Below are 20,121 nucleotides of genomic sequence, written 5' to 3' on the forward strand. Positions count from 1 at the left end.
AGTTCCTACTCACAGAACATATTATGGCTTCATAAGCAGGAAGCCAGTGATCCAGAGAGGCTTTGTGCCATCAGGTGTGTAAGAATTTGAGATGGTCGTAGAGTTCTAATTTACAATGACAGTGCAACTCACATGCCAAGAATTTTTGGCTATATATATATTTTTTACTAAACCCACAGCAACCTCATGAAAGGCTATTTTACTGTTTAATAAAAGATGGTGTATTTCTTTTTTCAAAATCACTTTGTGAAAGAAAATTAATGTGCATGCTTAAATAGATATTTTTATAATTTAAATTTGTTCCTTTAATTATTTTGGTTGGTTACTGTTTTTATGTAGTTTAAAAAATTCATTATTAATATTGATTGAGTACCCATGAGAAGTTAGTAGAGTTTCTGGATTTTGTAGTGGTTGTTTGGAAGGATTCTGTTTATTGTCCTATGGTCCTTATTATTAACTTACAGTTTTAGTGTCCTGGAAAGAAAACAGATAATCTTGCTTTTAGTGATTTTTTTTTTTTAATCTAGGCCAACTTCTAATTTATCAATTGGACTCTACTCCAATTTTCTCTGGTTGTTTCTTTAATGACCTCCTTTATTCCCTACCATTTTGTTATATATATATTTTTTTATCATTTTTGTCCCCATCTTATGTCTTCTATGACATATATATTTTAGATATTATTTTTCTTCACCTTTGCCATGAACTATTATTTTTTAATTTCAAATAGGTAAATTCAAAAAGATCCCCAAAGAAAGGAAAATAAATAGACGAAAGTCAACTCTGATATGGATTCTGAAGGATATTTTTAAACAAGGATTTTCTGAGTCACCCTTTCACTTAATGTCAGTAGGAATGTTTTTTGATCTACAAATCTTTAGGGCATGCAATGAAAGCTCTTGCTTGGAGATTCCAAGCTCTTGCTTGGGAATTAGGAGTATATATGCTAATAGTATGCTGTTATAGTCTGTCATTTGTTTTCATATATTATGTGCATAACAATGCAAAAATATATAATACTCAGGTAATTACTTAGATAATTACCATGTGTTTCCAATAATAAATATATTTAAAATGCTCAACAGAAAAAGTTCAGTATAATTCCTCAGTAGTGAAAAACTTCTGATCTCTAGCAGCTCATCTTGTCTCTCAAAGACAATGACAACTCAAAGATTGATTAATTTTATCTGTGAAGAAATCAATACAATCAAGGTCCATTGCACCAAGAAATCACAGGACGAGGCTTTTTCAGAAAAATGAAATCCAGATTGTTTTATCAAACTTGGTTACTCCCATAAAGAATTATATCTGATCAGTCATTCTCAAGGAAAAGTCAACACATTTCAAGAACTTATTATACACATCCCCTCAAATGGCTTGACAGTGATAGCTCATAGCCTTTAGCATATGTTCCATTACCAATTTATATTCATTATTCATTTATCCATGTATTCATCTTAGATTCAGTTATCAAACATTATTGATCTCCTAATATTTACCAGACATTGTGCACTACGCCTTGAGCAGATATTGCGTTCAATGACTATGTGGTATCTACATCATTACCATTTACCTCAGAGACTCCACTGGAGTGAGATGATTCCTAGTCCTTCCTGGATAATTGTGTATCCCAGGGAATTGCCATAACATCCACAATTGGCACTGCTTTTATTGTGTGTGGATGTTGGGAGATAAACCTTCTAATATTCATCAGTTCTTTATAGCAGAATTAGGGTGATTTCCTAAGATGGTCCTCAGGAAATGGGGTAATTGAGGCCACTTCTGTCAGTTAACCCTTCTGTTGCTCAAGTTATTCAGGTATAACACAATACTTTTTTTTTTTTTTTTTTGCTAGAAGAATATTAAATATGGATTAAGTGCTGTTACCAATATTACCGAAAGTAAAAACAAACCAAAAAATGTATAAGCTGAAAATATTGGCTCTTACTGAAAATAATATGCAGTACAGTGTATTTCTAGGAAAGCAAGATGCTTGGATAGTGCTGGAATTTGATATTTTAGGAGTATTTGATACTAGCTAGACTAGTAAATGAAGTGCTAATTGGGTTCTTTGTCTGTTAGTTGGATATGCAGCACACTGTGATGTTATCCACCAAGAGCTCTTTGCTCCTTGCCACATCCATATTAGCCCTGGGCTGTACTATCAGCTATGCCGCCACGATGCATGCAAGTGTGGCAGCGCCTGCCTATGCAATGCTCTTGCCCACTATGCCTACCTCTGTGGCCAGCGTGGTGTTCCCATCGATTTCAGAGCTCAGATTTCATTCTGTGGTGAGTATGATGGCATTGTCACTGATAAAGATGCTCAAATAACACTTTAGAGATTTTTGTATTTGTAATTACTGCTATTTTTTAAAATAAAAAGTCAATATTTGCTTAAGTTATTTGACATATTATAATGTGTAAGCATGAAAAAAAGTGAAATACTTTATTTCTTAAAATTGGAGCTCTGTTGGATAAGACCAATGGCTTTTGACTATTTTTACCATAAGCCAAATTAGAGTGTAGTTGTGTGGTTTGAAATATGCAACAGAAATAATTTGAAACATTTGAAAAAATTCTTATAGAAATGTTCTAAATATTGGAAAGTATGGGAAAGCATTATGTGGTATAGTGACACAGATTTGTAGGTAAATAGGTAAATTACGCAACAGGCAATTATTATCTCAAGTTCTTAGGGCTCGAATCTTCCTGGTTATGATGTCTGTTGTTATCATGCATGGCAGATTGTTTCCTTTCCTTACTGTTCTAGAATTTCTTTTATGATTTAATCTTTCTTTATCAAGGCTGCCCATTCCCCTTACCCCCATTAGAATCTTCTGTGACCTGGGTTTCAGAAGCATCATTCTCTCCATCTCTTCATCCCTCAGTGGTTTCAAAAAACTTTTTCCTATTATTCCAGGAGTAACACTGGCCAGTTTCGATGTTAATTTCTCAGCTTGGGCTTTCTAAGACAAAAATAATGTAAATATAAAAGTAATGTAAATTCATATACCAAACCTGTGCAGGAATTTGATTTCTCAGAGGATGCTTTATTTCATCAGAGACCCCACAGAGTTAGAGAAGCTTTCCTGGCATCTCCCTGTACTATGAGCAGATTTCTTCTAGTCCAGAAGTTGGCAAATTACACCCTTGGGCTTCCCGTGTTTTTGAAAATAAAGTTTACTGCCCATATTTTTGCATATTGTCTATGACTGCTTTTGAGCTACAAGGATAGAGTTGAGTAGTTGTGACAGAGACTGTATGGCCAGAAAAGTTGAAACTATTTACCATTTAGCTCTTTACAAAAAAAGTTTGCTGACCTCTGCTGTAGTCCATCTTTTCAACTGACGATGGAGATTTTTTTGGAGGTCCAAGTTAAGGGTCTCCCAGTTCCTTGCCCTGAAAAGGACCAACTTTCATTTTCCATTTCCTTAAGAGTTAAATATCAGGTCCAAGATTTCTGGGACCCATCCTCCCTTCCTCTACTTAAAGTTCTGAATTTTATTTCTCTCTTTACTTCTGGCATATGGAGAAGTTACCCTCCACCCCCATTTTTTTTCTCACAAGATCAGTTATACATTTAACATTATTTCAGTTGTGTTTTATCCAGCCTTTTTGTTTGTATAAGTGTGTTTTTAGAATATTTTAGTTTGCCTACTGTAATCAGTTCAGTTTGTTCTACAAAGAAATTGGAGGGTTTAGCAAAAAGTGCAAGCATGATTTAAAAGGCAAAAAACAGGAGCTGTGAGTACAGATTGATAAAGTCAAGTTTTGTGTTATTTGTAGAGGACTAAACATTTATTTAGGATTAAATAATGTCAAAGAGGAAGGTGGTGTCAGTATAGCAGTAAATAAATTTAAAATGTGAGGAAAGGAAGTTTATTTAGACGGATAAAATACCTTAAAAATACTTTAAAGAATTATAGCACAGACTGTTAAGGAATGTTATGGAATGTCACACTTAAATATATTTCACATAGAAATTTTGTTCTTCTGTTACACTGAGGCAAAGAATTGTTTAATTAATTAATTTATTTATGATATAGGATTCTGTAATGTTCTAGGTTTATTGATGTAAGATATCTTCTTTTTTCATGATTTATGTCTATCATAGACCTATAACCAGCATAAAATGCTTCTCGGCCCTGTGGAGATCTTTCTCAACTGATGCTTCTTCGTCCTCAGGGGTGGTGTGCCAAAAAGGCATGATGTACCATTACTGCTCCTCCTTCTGTCGTCGCTCCTGCATCTCTGTCTCTTCCCCAGAACAGTGTCATGATGACTGTGCTGAAGGCTGCAACTGTCCCGAAGGCAAATACTATGAAGACACACTTAGCTTTTGTGTGCCCATGTACGTCACAGGAATGGGTTGACGGCATCCAGTTTTTATCTCTTTTCTCCCTTACAGGATAAATGGGCTATCACGCCTCTTTCCTTTCTTTCTTTTTTTTTTTTAATCTAATTGACTCAGCACCATACATTTTTTCCACTATTGAACAGTCACTTTTTCCATGAAATAAGTGTGCTATATGCAAAGATCTGCTTGTGAGTTGTTTCTTTCATATTTCTTAATGTCTTTACCTTTATTTGTTTATTTGTTAACGCTGTATGTGTTCACAAAATCTCTATAGAAAGAGCTAAGGAAACTGATGGTTAATCCTGAAGTTTATTCCCACTTGCTTCTGCCATATCAATAATGATAGCAAGGTTTATGTTTCACGGTCATGTGGCAGATTTTAGTAGCGGGATTTTAATGTCTCTCAGCGCTCAGAAATTTCCCAAATCTCATACGACATAAAGACTTTTGTTGTCTACATAAGGCTAAATGATATACCAGTTGTGTTTCCCTGAAGTGCCTTCAGGGACTCCTTATTTGGGGACAAAAACAACACAGTCTGTTCTGTCACTAAAACAATACAGAGCTTGAATTTAGAGAACAAAATCTAAAGCTGCACAAGGCTTCACATTTGTATAACAGAATTGCATGGAATCTCATGGAGTAATGTCATTGTTAGACTGTGCATTAAAATTACCAGTACAGAGCATATGGTCTGCTTGAATTTCACTGTTTTTTAAAAAAATTTATATCCTATTTTGTTAATTTAACCCTTTCTTTTCCTTACAGATTTCACTGTCGGTGTCATTACAGAGGCAGCATTTACCAACCTGGGGAGCTCATCCCAACGCCCTCAGCCTTATGGTAGATTTCAGTGATGGTGATTGTTCTTGACAAATAATATGTAATCATATAACTTCCTAACCAAAACCATAAATTGAAATATGACACCTATAATTTGAAAAATACAGATAACCTTAATATATAAACTTTAAAACCATGTATATTACATTTCTATATATTAAACCCTAATATATATATATATATATATATATATATATATATATATATATATATATACAACCACATGGATATATTACATTTCAACATGGAATGCCTAAGTCGTGTGCTCATAACTGCAGAAAAGAGCTATGAATTGAAGTTTCAAATAGTGAAATGGAAGGCCTTTGATCAGTTTGGTTCTCAAATAAAAGTTAAGGATGAGATGGGTGTTCAAATACTGTAAGTTACTGAGGGGTTTTAGTTTTGTGGTTTATCCACTGGCTTATTGAGAACTGGTGTGTTTTTCCTTATCATGATATCTTCTTAAGGGATTTTCAAGATTCACATTGCCTGAATTTGGTTTTTGCCTTATGCCCTGACTTTCGAACTCAGGTTGCAAGATTGGACTTCACCCTATCTTCCACACTGCTGCCAGGATGACTTTTCTAGAATTCAAACCAACCATATCACATCTGTGTTTAATGTCTTTAGTGACTCACTTCACAGATAAATTCTTAGTGTCTTCATAGGAGCTGGCCTTTGACTCTTTGCCATCTGCATCCCCTGTCACTTCCCACATGGCACTCTGTCACATGGAAAGCTGTCCTACCCCTACATGGCTTTGTACTACATCTCCACTCAGTGTGACAGCCTTCCTACTTTAATCTATATCGTAACCTCCATCCCTTCTTCAAAATTTTCCCGACTTTATCTTCTTTGACTGCCCTGATGTCAATTGCTAACAGATTTTTAAACATTTTTTGGTGCTTTACTTCTATGTCTTAAACGTTTCTATGTTGCATGTCACACTGGCTAAATTATTTATTTGTATGTCTTTCTCTCCTACTAGAATATAGTAGGCACTTGGCTAAAGACTACGAATTTTGGTCTTTGAATTCCCCATGCCTGTTACAGTGCCCCATACATATATGAGCGTTTGATAAAAATGTGTTGAACTGAAATAGCTCTCTTCGAATTGGACCTAAACCAATAACTTAATTGTAAAGAGGAAAAATCGTATTTGTCAATTCTTGCATGTTATATTGTTTTTGAAATACAGAAAAAACTCGAGGTTTGGTTTCATGAATTAACTATTTGTTTACTTCTACCAGCCAGTGTTCAAATGGGACTGTGAAATGTGATGAGTTAGCAACACCCTCTACTGGTAAGATCTAGATAGATTTTTCCTTAAAGAGAATGTGCCTCTAGTACTGCTCCTACTCTTAGGGCAGAAGTTATTAATCCGTCACAGCCCTCCTTGCCAATGGGCATGGAGGAATAGCCTTAGAATGTTTCTCAGCATGGTACTCAGGCGCTTTCTAACTTTTTTCACATTCGGAATTATAATATTTGTAGGACAGTGTGGGGTGGACATATAAGGCCGCTTAGGGTCAGAGCTGATCAACCCAGGGATGCTGCCTTGATGCTGCCTATCCCAGAACCACCCCAGGTGCCCCAAAGGCTTTAGGGATATGTATCCAGACACCTGTCGGAACTCACTTGTGCAACAGCAGTTGGGAAACCCTACTCCAGACCAGCAGATTCTAATGTACACACAGTCACCTGGGGATCTTGCTAAAATGCTGATTGTGATTCAGTAGGTCAGGGGTGATGCCTGCAACATTCCTGTTGATGGCCAAAGTGATGCTAATGCTACTGGGTCCTTGGCTACATTATAAGTAGCAAAGCTTTAGTACTAGCAGCCATCAATTAGAAATGGCATGTAAAATGACATTGACTGCCATCTCTCTTGAGAATATCATCTTATGATTGCATATCATTCCTGAAGATATTATATATTAGGAGACCCTTTACATTATTTATTTTCACCACACAAAAAGCCTCAAATTTTTGGTCGCTGTGGAGAAATTCTAGGCAAATACTTAACAAAACTACCTTTTGTTGATTTTAATGGGCAGGAAGAGTGTAGGCTGCTAAAACTAATTGTGAGCTATTGCTTTGTTATTTATTTGCACAGTTATGTAATATATTTTATAAATTAGCTTTAAAGTATATGCCCTGGATTCAATTTATGAGGATTCAGGCTGTCTAGGGCTTCTTTACAGTGTATGTTCATGGACCACACACATATTCAATAACTACTAGGCCCTCCCTGCCTTACCCCATTTGTGTCAGGGTGTCTCAGCATTGAAGAAAAGGATGCCCATGTGGCCAGACTTCTCACAGAGGAATCCCCAAGATTCCTTTTGGCCCCAGATAAGGGGTGTTATTTAATCCCTCTGAGCTCAGAAGTTTCTGGAGCAATATGTAACCCCTAGCCTGCCTATAATTATGTCCATTTTCTGCACTTCTACATTATAGTGAGGACTAATGTAAATAATGACTCAGAGGTGAAGCAAGATCTAAAAGTATCATGTGTTTGTTGTAAACATACAACCTTGTAAAGTTTAAATATACTGTACTGTCAGTCCTCAAAAATTGATAATGCATGTTTGGATTAATCAAAATACCCTGGTTCTTGATCTCAGAAAATTATATACTAGTTGTTTAGTTACTGCTTTATGGAAGGCAGCTGAAGTTTTCAATCTCAAAATAGATTTTGGAAATTTAGGTGATTAAAGGAAATCTGTCTAGGGAATGTTTGTAAGCTCATGAACCAAACATCACAGAGTAAGATCAGTTATTACTGTTAAATGCACTGTATTCTATGGTGAATTGTGTTTTGATGACAAATGCATGTCAATAAAATTAAATGTATAGAGCAAATACAAAGTTAAGGGTATTTTATCTGTGCCTTGTCCCTGAAGTTCGCATCTGCCCCGAGGGAAAACAGTATTTCGACTGTAGGTTTCCTGACCCTGAATTACCAGCTGGTGGTGTAAATTGTGAAACTACATGTGCAAACCTGGCTATGAACTTCACTTGTGCCCCATCATCACCCTGCATAAGTGGCTGTGTTTGTGCTCCAGGGTAAGCCTCTTTTTCTTGATAATACAGAACGTTTAGAATTTGATAGAAGACACAAGAGCACTTAAAAACATTATTTATAGGAATAGCTAAAATTGTGTTCTGGCTAGTGGTTCACTTTGAGTTGGTAACTAGAAGACTGTTGTAATTATTTTTCTGTGCCCATGGAACATATCACATATGTTATGTGTGAGATGCATATCACATATAACACGTGGCTAAATAATGTCACAATATGCTATGTATACAATATAATTAAAGTAATGCAGTGAATCGAGGAGAGAACTCATTTCAGGATGGACTTGGCATTTACCTCCTGATTCAACTGCAATTTTGGGAAAATGATAGTGAGCCACTCTGAATTCAAAACACTTGAAGTACATATCTTTTGTATATTCTGTTGTGCTGTTACTGTTGTTGATTTTAAGTTATAGTATTGATGCCAACTGATCTATCTAATGGATGTTACAGAAAATGGTGTGTTGAGGCTACTTAGGGCAGTGGTAACAGTGGGTCCTCTGGCTTCAGACACACCTGTTTCAAATCCCAGCCCTGCCGATATCAGCTGCGTGATTTTTCTGCAAGTTCCTTTAAAGTCTCAGTTAGGCATTGTGAAATGTGGTGTGTGTGTGTGTGTGTGTGTGTATACACTCAATAAGTATGGGCCACTATTTTATGGCAGCATAATTTACTCTTATCTTTGTAAATTTTCTTTAGTAGCAGAAATGCCTAGTATACATGGAAGGTAAATACAGAATCTGGTGGCTATTTGCTTCCTTGCAGGCACACGTGGGATCTGGCCTCACTGGCCTAACTTCTTCTGGTAATGAATAGAGGCAGTGCACAGAGGGAGGGCCCCCTAAGGCAAAGAGGTCACCCATTCTTTCTCGATGAACGTACTCACACAAAGCGATTCCTGGGCTCTATTCGTATAAACCAGGAGCAAATAAGAGAGAGGTTTTGTGGTCTGTTTCCCAGGAGAGTCACATTTGTCTAAATGGTCCCCATCTGGAATAGGTTGAAGAGCCAAGTAATGGGACTGTATCAATCTCTTTAGAAAGAAAGGACATAGAAGGAGTGTGAAAGAACAAGGCCTTGCCTGGGAAAATAAAGGCAGGTAGAAATCAGGTCATATAGCAGATGAGCAAGGAAGACATTTTAGTAAAAAGGACAAGGGAAATAAAACCTTTATTGTAGTAAAATAACTGAACCTTACAACATTGCTTGATTTATTTGATTTGATTATGACTCAGGGATGCATGGCTGATTAAATAAATCTACATCCTAATTTTCTTTCATGTGCTTGTGCTTGATGCTATTATTTAAAAAAATATCTATTTGCTGTCACCTTTGACTTTTAGTTCAACAGTGATTTATTAATTTACTGGTCAGATTTTATTACAAAAACTTAAAAGTAATTTCCTCCCACCTTCTCTTATTTTATTGAAATAAGTATAGTTGTAATTGACTAAGAGGCCTCTCACTGTTTGGAAATAATTTTGTTACATGGAACTTTCTGTTATAAAGTTGTTTTTGGTAGTATGATTTGTATTGACTTCCACGTGACCTTGGCTGGCTTATTTTAGGACAATAAGCCTGGTATCACTTGTTTTCATGGGGCTCTTATAGTGCCAGCAGTTCATCGACTACAAATGGACCACATACCTTAGTTTAGAAATCATTGTGGATTAAAGAAATGGAAAGTAGTATAGTAGAAAGAGTCATATAGAAATGGGTTAAAATGTTGGCCCTCTTTCTTATTAGGTAAAGTACCTCAGGACAAATCTTAACCACTTGGAGTCTCAACTTTGTCTTTTTAAAACGGGTGTAATAATATCTACTTCATAGATGGTTGAGTATATGCAGCACACTAGTCATATGGTAGGTGCTCAGTAAATGTTTATTTTATTACTAACCCCACTTCCCAAACCTGCTTAAAGCAGACAATTCACAGTGATTACAGCTCTCTTCTTCCTTCTTCCAGTTTTGATTAGTTATGAAAAACTCATCAGTCATCAATGTAACCATTTAAAACCACTACTTTGGCTGGTTATTTAAGAACTGTGCTTACAACATTTAATGGAGTATAACCTGTAAAAATACTGAATCACTATGCTCTATACCAGAAGCTAATATAGTATTATAAATTAACTATACTTCAATTAAAAAATTTAAAATATGAATAATATTTTTAAAAAGAAATGAGAATTGAAAAAAAAAGAATTGTGGTTCATTTCCGTGAGGCATCCCTTATCTAAACAATTCAGCAGACAATGTTTGTGAAGCACCTAATATCTGGGACATTGTGTTAAGACACAGGGATGATGGTGCTAAAATAAATATATATAAGATAACAATAGAATCTACCTTATGGAATTGTCACTAGGATTAGATGAGTCAAGGATGTATTTAAAGCGGGTGGAACAGTGGCTGGGCCATAGTTAACGCTCAAAAATACTAGTTTTTGTTATTGTTCTTATTTCTCTGTAAGACGTTTAATGAATTACTTGCAGTTCATTGTGGTAAACCCTCCAATAAAGGTTTGTACAGATTTCTATATATACGGAATGTGGTACATAAAAGATTGCACTGAAAAGATTGCACTAAATTCAGTCTTGAGTGATGAAAAAGAAATCTTTTAGTTTTCTAGGCAGAAGAGAGATGCAATGTTCAGGGAAAGTGGCTAGAAGTTTGGAAAGGTTGAGGGGAGAAATTATGGACTCTAGGGCACTGTTGTCTGAAAGAAAGAAATCTGAATGAGTTGATGCATCATTTATATAAAGTTTCATTTCTTCACCTTTACTCAACAATTGAGTGTCTGCTATGTGCTAGGCATTGGAACACAACCATTAACAAGATATTCATGGTCTTCCGGAGTGAAACTTAAAGTCAAATGGATAACATATACATTAGATAAACTATGAGCGAGGAAGCGGAGCACTAAAGGAACATATGTGATTATTTCTATTTGAGAGAAGAGGCAAGAAGTCAGGAATCCTGACTTCTATGTTAATTTTGACAACATGGAATTCTCACATTTTAAAGCAAGTTCAGAAAAAAACTATATATTTTATCTATTTTTACTAGCTAGATTTGAATGTTGCTATTACTATTTTATTATCCATTATTTATTATTTTAATTTCTTTTATTATTATATTATAGTTATACTATTATATATTTAAATTATTGTATGTATTTATTACTATTTTATTATTATTTATGGAAGCTGTTTTTGAGAAAAGATTTTAGGAATATTGAAAAATATATGTATATATTTATATTAAGGCTATTGAAATATTTATTATATATAATATTTATTTTATCTTCATATCAAAATATTTTGATAGTACACCCAAATTGATTTTTCCTTGAGATTATGAATAATGATTTTGTTTTAATTTTTGTATCCGGAGATACTTTAAGATACTTTCTTATGGGGTAATCTTTCATGAAGGAAATCACACTTTGAAGAAACCAACATTCAAAAGTTGATATGTTAATAATAAAATGTGAAACACTCGATATAATGGTTTCTTATTCAAGACACACCTAAAGTCTCATGGCTTTTAACTTTAAGCACTAACAAAACAAGCTTTTGATTACTCTCTCTATCCTGTAATAGAAAATGTTATCCAGCTCATACTTCACTATTTTGTAAAAAAAATTCTTAGACTCACAGGCTCTTCTATCAAGTAGCAAATATTAAAGAAAGGGAGCCTTACTTTCTCTTTAGTTGTTTTTTCAGAATATCTCACTTTACGTGGAAATTTAGGCTTCTGTCTCCCTTTTATTGTACTAAGTGATAACAAAGAGTTTAAAATTTTGCATCCAGTCATTTGCCTGGCATTTATTTATTTCTGTGATGTGAAAGGTACTGTGTGGTAAAATAGGGGAGAAAGACTGGATTTGACCCCTCTATAGGTCAGATAGAACATGCTTATGACAACTGTAACAAATATAGATGGTTTTGAATATGACAAGATTGCTGATTTTTTAAAAAACTGAAATTAGTAGTTTATATTAAATAGCATTTACTTCTTCACTTGAAAGAATGGCAGAGCACAAAGGAAAGTGTTATGTTCCTGAAAGCTGTCCGTGTATCTGGAAAGATTGGGAGTACCTCTCAGGAGAAGTGATTGCTACACCATGTTATACCTGGTAATGAGATCTGTTTATTTCACAATTTTCCTAAGAAATTGTATTAGTTTCAGTCATCTTGTATTTACTTAATGTGACTGATTTCAGCAAAAAGCAAACCAAGTCTGAGTAAATAAGAATTTTTTTTTTTTTTTTTTTTTTTTTTTTTTTTGTGATATGCGGGCCTCTCACTGTTGTGGCCTCTCCCATTGCGGGGCACAGGCTCCGGATGCGCAGGCTCAGCGGCCATGGCTCACGGGCCCAGCCGCTCCGCGGCATGTGGGATCTTCCCGGACCGGGGCACGAACCCCTGCATCGGCAGGCAGACTCTCAACCACTGCGCCACCAGGGAAGACCAGTAAATAAGATTTTAAAGGCTTTCAGGAGTTGGTTGGGAGCTACTACCTTCAGGGGGATCATTATTTTTACTCCTATTTGTTCAACCCAGGAGAAAAAAATGAATTATGACAATGTGAAAATTTAATAGGAAAAACATATCTCAAGTTTATAAGAAACTGATAACTATTCCAAAGAGAAGGTCACATTTGATGGAAAGTTTTCTGTTTGGAAATAAGCCATAAAATAAAATTGAAATACAGTTTCCTTGAAATGTGGATAAAAATTCTAAGTTCATGAACAAGTCCTGTCTAAGGTATTTAAATGGACTCCAATAGATGAGATGGCATTGTGGTCTTTTAGCCACCAGCAGGCGTTTGTTTAATTTTTCATTCCATCACCTGTTTTCTGTGTGACCCAGGCACAATTTTCAGGCTTGGTTGTGATGTCTGATAATTTGTTTAGACGAAGTGGTAAATAGATGCCTTATCTATCATTGTAATAAAATGTTATCAGAACGAATTGGTCATATTTCTAAGGGCTATTGGCTCAGTGAATGCTTTTGAATACAAACCTTCCAATATTTATGCTGCTTGAAAAATACTAATTAGAGCCAGGTTTCTTAGAAAGGTAACAGTGTTTGTATTATTTTCTAATAGTGTTTGTCGACGAGGAATGTTCAACTGCACATATTATCCATGCCCAGCAGTGTGCACAATATATGGGGACCGTCATTATCATTCTTTTGATGGACTGGAATATGATTATATCAGTGATTGCCAGGTATTTTTGATAAAGGTATGTCACAATTACTTCCTTTTACTTAAAATTATGTAAATACAATGTAAAAAACAAGTATGGTCGACCATGGCATATCAAATCCATGTATCATTAGAAAACCTATAAAAGTGATAGCAATTTTAAATTAATTTCCTTGTTTTATTATGTATAAGTAATGGGCTAATTCGTAAACTCTCTGTGCCTCTGTTTTCTCATTTGTAAAATGAGGATAATAATTGTACCTATCTCCTGGGGTAGTGCTTAGGATTGAATGAAATAAATATTTGTAAAACTCTCAGAGAGTGCTTGCTATTTAGTAAACTGCTCAAAAAATGTCAGCCATTTTTATTTTTATTGGTTTAGTTTGGTGAATACAAATATAAGACATTAAATCATGTATTGGGCCACGTATTGTTTATAGTAGTAGCAATAAAAATGACATTGTTCTCAATTCTAGACATGCTATTTTGACGATATGCTTTGGTAAACCCTGGGCTTTGTATATCTGGTAAAATCCTTAAGATTTCTCATATCTTTAATGCATTCAGATTTTCTGTATCCTTAAATTTTATTTAGATATCATTTATCCCAGAATTAAATTTCTAAATGAAAAATGTAAGCTTTAGGAAGAAGTTGCGCAAGAATAAGCAAAATAACATCTTTTTCTCCACCAAGGTAACCTGTGATTATCTTGAATTTGTGTTTTTCTCTGGGTAAAGCTTTTATGTTTTTAGAGGTTCATGTATGATCCTGTTCTTTAAGCATATGTCAAGAAAGTAGACATATTCCCATTTTGTATTAGTTATATTAAATAAAAACCAAACAGTAAAATCTATAGCCTCAATGGAAACCACTGAGTTTCCCTTTCAGTGCTATTTTTAGCCTTCTTTATGAACAATTTTAAGTTTCTTAAAGAATAAATCCCTGGGAATGGATTTGGCAGTTAGATAATTATAGAAGATGACAAGTTGCCTATAAGGGTTGTGTGTGTGTGTGTGTGTGTGTGTGTGTGTGTGTGTGGTTTTGATACTATTTGGAGCATAGGAAAAGCACAGTGATACATATACATTCTATGAGTATTTGTCCTCTTAGAACAAGCCTTATTTAGCAAACAATTTTACATGAGAATTTTCTTGTCGCCTGAAGTTTAGGTTGTAAATTGAGAAGCTTGGAAAAGTAAAAAAACAATTTAGAGATTTGAATACATAAACAGATACTTTTTTTCTCAAAATGTATCAGACTGATTTTATACCAAATCCTTGCTTCCCTTGATATTTAGGTGTCTCTGACATTCCTTAAGATCCCTCTTCCTTTGACTTTCTAGATATTATGCTGTTGGAGCCCTTCAGTGTCTCTTCTGGTTTCTCCATTGTCTCTTTGTTACTTTTTCTTTTAGCATAAGTCCCAGACCATAGATGACTCAGTTGGCTCCTTCAGGGCAAGTCACCATTGTTTTACCAGTGTAGAGCATTGTGCCGGGAACATAGTTGTTCACTGAATGTTGACTGAACTGGATGTCTGTTCTTGGCTCTCTGACCTTTTCTCCAAATGCTTGATATGATCATCCCTCTCTACAGTCTTAACCTCATCTACAAGCTGATGAGCTCCAAATTGACATGGACAGCTCTGACCTTCAATTTCTAGGCTCTTCTGACTCAAGTTCATCCCTATAATAATACATTTTTTTCATTCTGTTAATCTTTCTAAGACTCACATTGCTATCATGTCATTGCTTTCTAAGAACTACGGTTGACTCCCAATTACCAGCTTCCATAAAATCAAACTTCCCTTGAGAGCCTTTGATAGTATTTCAAGGGTCTCAGTTAGCTCCACCCCTCCTTTATGTCTTTTCTCAGGGTATTTTCCTGTACCTGATTGCCTCTACTCCCTCAAAATAACTTTTCTAGTTCACATTTATCTGTTCTGTTCTTACACATCCTATTGTATTTAATAGTCATCATGTCAAAAGTAAGCAGCCCATTATATTCTGATTATTTTATGTGTGCTCAATTAGATTGTGTATCATTTTATATCAGAGCTCTGTGTTATACTGCTTTTGGGTTTCTCATAAGGGCTAGCACAATTATGGCTGTACTATAAGAGCTGAAAAATTACTTGCTCAGTTTTTTAACCATTTTTTTTAGAGGGTAGAAATCACAAGCTTACATTTAATTAGTAATCTTTGTTATAAACGCATATACATGCCTTTAACATGTAGTATGTAGAACAGTGCTTCTTAAACTTTAGTGTGTATGCACATCACCTGGAAATCTTGTTACAATATAGATTCTGATTTTATGTGTTTGGAGCAGTATCTTGGATTCCGCAATTTTTAATAAACTACCCTGATGTTTCATGTCCATAGTCCACTCTTTGAATAGCAAGGATGTAAAGCACTTTCTTCTTTAAAAAACTTATTTTAACTAATTCTGAAATTCTCTTCTTCTGAATAATAAACTTTGTCACATCTAGGAAAAACAAAGTATCACTGACAATATTGTATCAAACATGACATGTTCCCATTGGATGTGTCATTGAGGTTAACTAATGATGCTTTTTATGGTTTCATTTTAAGTAGCAAAACAAAAATTCTGCCAAACTTTGTTTTCATTTTGTGTAGGGAAAAAATTATTTAGAAGTATTTACTAAAAACATTTTAAACCTTGTTCATGTATCACTGTCTTTGCAAACATTTTCCAACGTGTGACAATGGTCTTTGCTCATGCATTATCATTTCATTCATTTAATAAACAATTTTTAGGGCCTATTAAATGTAAACTGTGTTAACAAAAACACGCCTTCTCTATTTATTAAGATAGAATTTTGCAAGAAAATTCTGAAGTTTTGAAACAAGGATTAGGACCTACATTTCTTTTTTCCTCCCCCCAGTCATTTTGCAAAATGCTGGGCATTTGGTGAACTCTTTAACAACTACTTATTTGATCTACCTGGCTTTTCCTTAACTCCTCATTTGTCTTTGCAGTAGAGAAATCATAGTATTTACCACTGAAATTTCAAACAAATATTGGTTTTTTTAATTGAAGCATAGTTAATTTACAATGTTGTGTTAGCTTCAAGTGTACAAAAAAGTGATTGTGCAGAAAGTAGAATATTTGTCTCAACTCTGACTCCTGACAAAATCAAAGTATCTTCTTCTGTTTGATGCTGAATGATGGTAGCAGTCTTTTTTTATTGGTGCTGCAGTATAACAGTGCCATTTTATTTAGCAGGCAAGAGCCATTAAGGTTTGGCTTTTAGGTTTATAAACCTGATTTCCTATCATCACTTAATTTTCTACTATATCCTTCTGTAAAAATGCATACATAATGTTCAGTCTCAGATTTGAATGAGACATGCCTACCTGTATATGAGAAGACATGTTGCAGGAAATGTTATTCCAACATTTGGATACCTAATTAAATATCTGGATTAAGATCTGTCTTTAGGGTTCATGTGGTAAAAATAAGATATAAAGAATATTAAAAGTCTAAAGCTTCAAGTTTTAGAATTGTGTATGCCTTTTTTTTAACACCTTTATTGGAGTATAATTGCTTTACAATGGTGTGTTAGTTTCTGCTTTATAACAAAGTGAATCAGCTATACATATACATATATCCCCATATCTCCTCCTTCTTTCATCTCCCTCCCACCCTCCCTATCCCACCCCACTAGGTGGTCACGAAGCACGGAGCTGATATCTCCCTGTGCTATGCAGCGGCTTCCCACTAGCTATCTATTTTACATTTGGTAGTGTATATATGTCCATGCCACTCTCTCACTTTGTCCCAGCTTATCATTCCCCCTCCCCGTGTCCTCAAGTCTATTCTCTATGTCTGCATCTTTATTCCTGTCCTGCCCCTAGGTTCTTCAGAACCACTTTTTTTTTTTAGATTCCATATAAATGTATTAGCATACGGTATTTGTTTTTCTCTTTCTGACTTAATTCACTCTGTATGACAGACTCTAGGTCCATCCACCTCATTACAGATAACTCAATTTCGTTTCTTTTTATGGCTGAGTAATATTCCATTGTATATATATGTGCCACATCTTCTTTATCCATTCATCTGTTGATGGACACTTAGTTTGCTTCCATGTCCTTGCTATTGTAAATAGAGCTGCAATGAACGTTGTGGTACATGACTCTTTTTGAATTATGGTTTTCTCAGGGTATATGCCCAGTAGTGGGATTGCTGGGTCTTATGGTAGTTCTATTTGTAGTTTTTTAAGGAACCTCCATACTGTTCTCCATAGTGGCTGTATCAATTTACATTCCCACCAACAGTGCAAGAGGGTTCCCTTTTCTCCACACCCTCTCCAGCATGACCAACATATACTTGATAAGCCAAAAAATATTTTATTCGACCATGGAATAATTATTTCATACCAAAGACAAATTAGTGATTAACAAATGAAACCTAATAGTCATGGTTTTGAAATATTATCATTCCAGATAGTAAAGTTCTCAACACTTGGAGTTTTTCTGCTGCAATTTTAATTAATTAATTTATTTTTTAAGAATCAGCATTTCCTTTGAGAAGGATAGAATGGCTGCCAGCACCATTCATTTACTTGCTGCTTTTACATAGGCAAGAATCACTTCTGTGAATATCATATTTAATTCCTTCTTCCTTGTCAAGCAGCTCTCTTTCCTCCCTGTCTTGATTACAAATTCCAGACTTTGTCATTTGTAATGCATTTTTATCTGGTAAAACCTATCATTTATTTTTTTGGGCCCTGTGAAGGATCTAGTAATCAAATTCATAAAAATTTCCCTTTTATTTGCCAATTGGACTTTTAAAAATTAATACTCAGCTTTATCTTGAAAGTATGTTACTTGACTCTGACATATTGAAGGAATTGTAAAGTTTTTTTTTTTTAAAATCTCTGGATTGTGGAGCTTTTTTTTTTTAATGTGGACCATTTTTAAAGTCTTCACTGAATTTGTTACAATATCACTTCTGTTTTATGGGTTTTTTTGGCCACAAGTCTTGTGTGGTCTTAGCTCCCTGACTAGGGATCAAACCTGCACCCTCTGCATTGAAAGGCAAAGTCTTAACCACTGGACCACCAGGGAAGTCCCTGGATTGTGGAGTTTTAAATGTAATCTGATTCCAGTGAATACTTACCCTATCTTTGTTGATGTTTATCAAACTTTAAAAATTCAAGTTCTCTGATATTTTATTCATGTTGGAGGCTGTTTATGCTATATTTTAAATAGCACGGAATATAGCAAGAAATATAGCACGTTATTTTTTAAGTGTGTTGAAGCAAATCTAGGACAAAGTTCATAATTGTATTTCCTGAGGTAAGACTTTTTTAAGAGTAAAAAGAGTTGAGAAACCAAACAGCAACTTGACATGTGCTATAAGCTCAAAGAAAGAGAGGACACTGGATGTTTTCAGCAAAAGTGGGAAATTTAATATTCCAACTCCCAGATTTCAGAGCCAAACTCTACTTCCATTATCTATGACAGGCCCCTGTCACTGCTAGGTTTCTTCCTGTAACTTGTTCTAGATAAGGTTTTTCAACATTCTGTTCAGTTGATAGCTCAAATGTTTGCTGCTCTCCTTAAGTCTCTGAAAACCTTTCTAATTTCATCGCCCTCAAATTTTTATACCTTGTATCATACCATCATTTTTCATGTCAATATTTCTTGTGTGATTTCTATATGTCAGGCCCTATACTGAGAAGTGGAGGTACAGAATGTGCAAACATAGATATCAGTTTAGGGTCCTTTGAAACTTAGGCTGGTGGTGGAGAGTTATTAATCACCAAATCAGAAAATTCATATAAAATTGCCACTGTAAAAGTTAATGATGACCTATGCAAAATCCAATTAAACTTTTTAAATGTTTATCTTCCTTTTTTGAAGTGCTTCTTGCTTTGTCTTCTTTGAGGTAACACTGCTTCTGCTGGTCTTTGACCACTCCTCAGTCTCCTCTGGTGGCTTCTTTCTCCAAGAACACTGGGTCTCACAAGTTCCATATTTTCATGTCTGTCTCCTCTATAAAACTCTTAGTTGCTGGTAATCTCATATCTTGAAGGACAAACCCTGTATGCCTTTATGTATGTACGTAGGTATGTATTTATCCATCCATCCATCTGTCCATCCATCCACAGGAAATGAAAACAGAGAGGAAAAGAAGTCAAAGGAAATCATTACACCCTATTTAGGCAAATGTAAAGATCTAGATAGAACTAGATAGAGCTTTCTCTGTCAAATAAGAGTAAAATGCAAATTAATGGCATAGTAATTATACAATGGTATGGCACTTCAGGAAAAAAAGAAAGAAAGAGAGAGAGAGAAGAAAGAAGGAAAGAAAGAAGTAACATGTAAAAATTAGATGAAGATTTCACTCTGAATAAAATTTACTCCCCATAAAATAAAAATATTTTCTGCCTTCCAGAAATTATGAAAGAGATGATGGAATTAGCTAATAAGAATTTAAATGTATGTTAAGGGAATAAAAGTAAGTGAAAAAGGAAATGGTAAAATTAAAGAACAAATTAAAGCCCAAAACACGTTATAGAGTTGCGATAATAAGCATTTCTTTTAAAAAATGATAAGCATACCATCTTTTGTTTACCTTCCCTT

At 34.8% G+C, this 20,121-nt stretch overlaps 1 protein-coding gene across 2 annotated transcripts in view; it reads left to right on the forward strand.

Annotated features, from left to right (window-relative positions):
* Positions 1 to 20,121, forward strand: part of OTOGL (otogelin like) — a 147,375-nt gene that overhangs the window by 55,560 nt on the left and 71,694 nt on the right. For both annotated transcript variants that reach the window (XM_059081626.2, XM_059081627.2), the window contains exons 19-25: positions 2,083 to 2,292; positions 4,189 to 4,354; positions 5,129 to 5,203; positions 6,454 to 6,506; positions 8,110 to 8,272; positions 12,321 to 12,428; positions 13,403 to 13,541. In XM_059081626.2, coding sequence (XP_058937609.1) covers positions 2,083 to 2,292; positions 4,189 to 4,354; positions 5,129 to 5,203; positions 6,454 to 6,506; positions 8,110 to 8,272; positions 12,321 to 12,428; positions 13,403 to 13,541 — 914 coding nt within the window. The remainder of the gene's footprint in view (positions 1 to 2,082; positions 2,293 to 4,188; positions 4,355 to 5,128; positions 5,204 to 6,453; positions 6,507 to 8,109; positions 8,273 to 12,320; positions 12,429 to 13,402; positions 13,542 to 20,121) is intronic.

This window comes from Kogia breviceps, chromosome 12, assembly GCF_026419965.1.
Source record: "Kogia breviceps isolate mKogBre1 chromosome 12, mKogBre1 haplotype 1, whole genome shotgun sequence".
NCBI classification, from domain to species: domain Eukaryota; kingdom Metazoa; phylum Chordata; class Mammalia; order Artiodactyla; family Physeteridae; genus Kogia; species Kogia breviceps.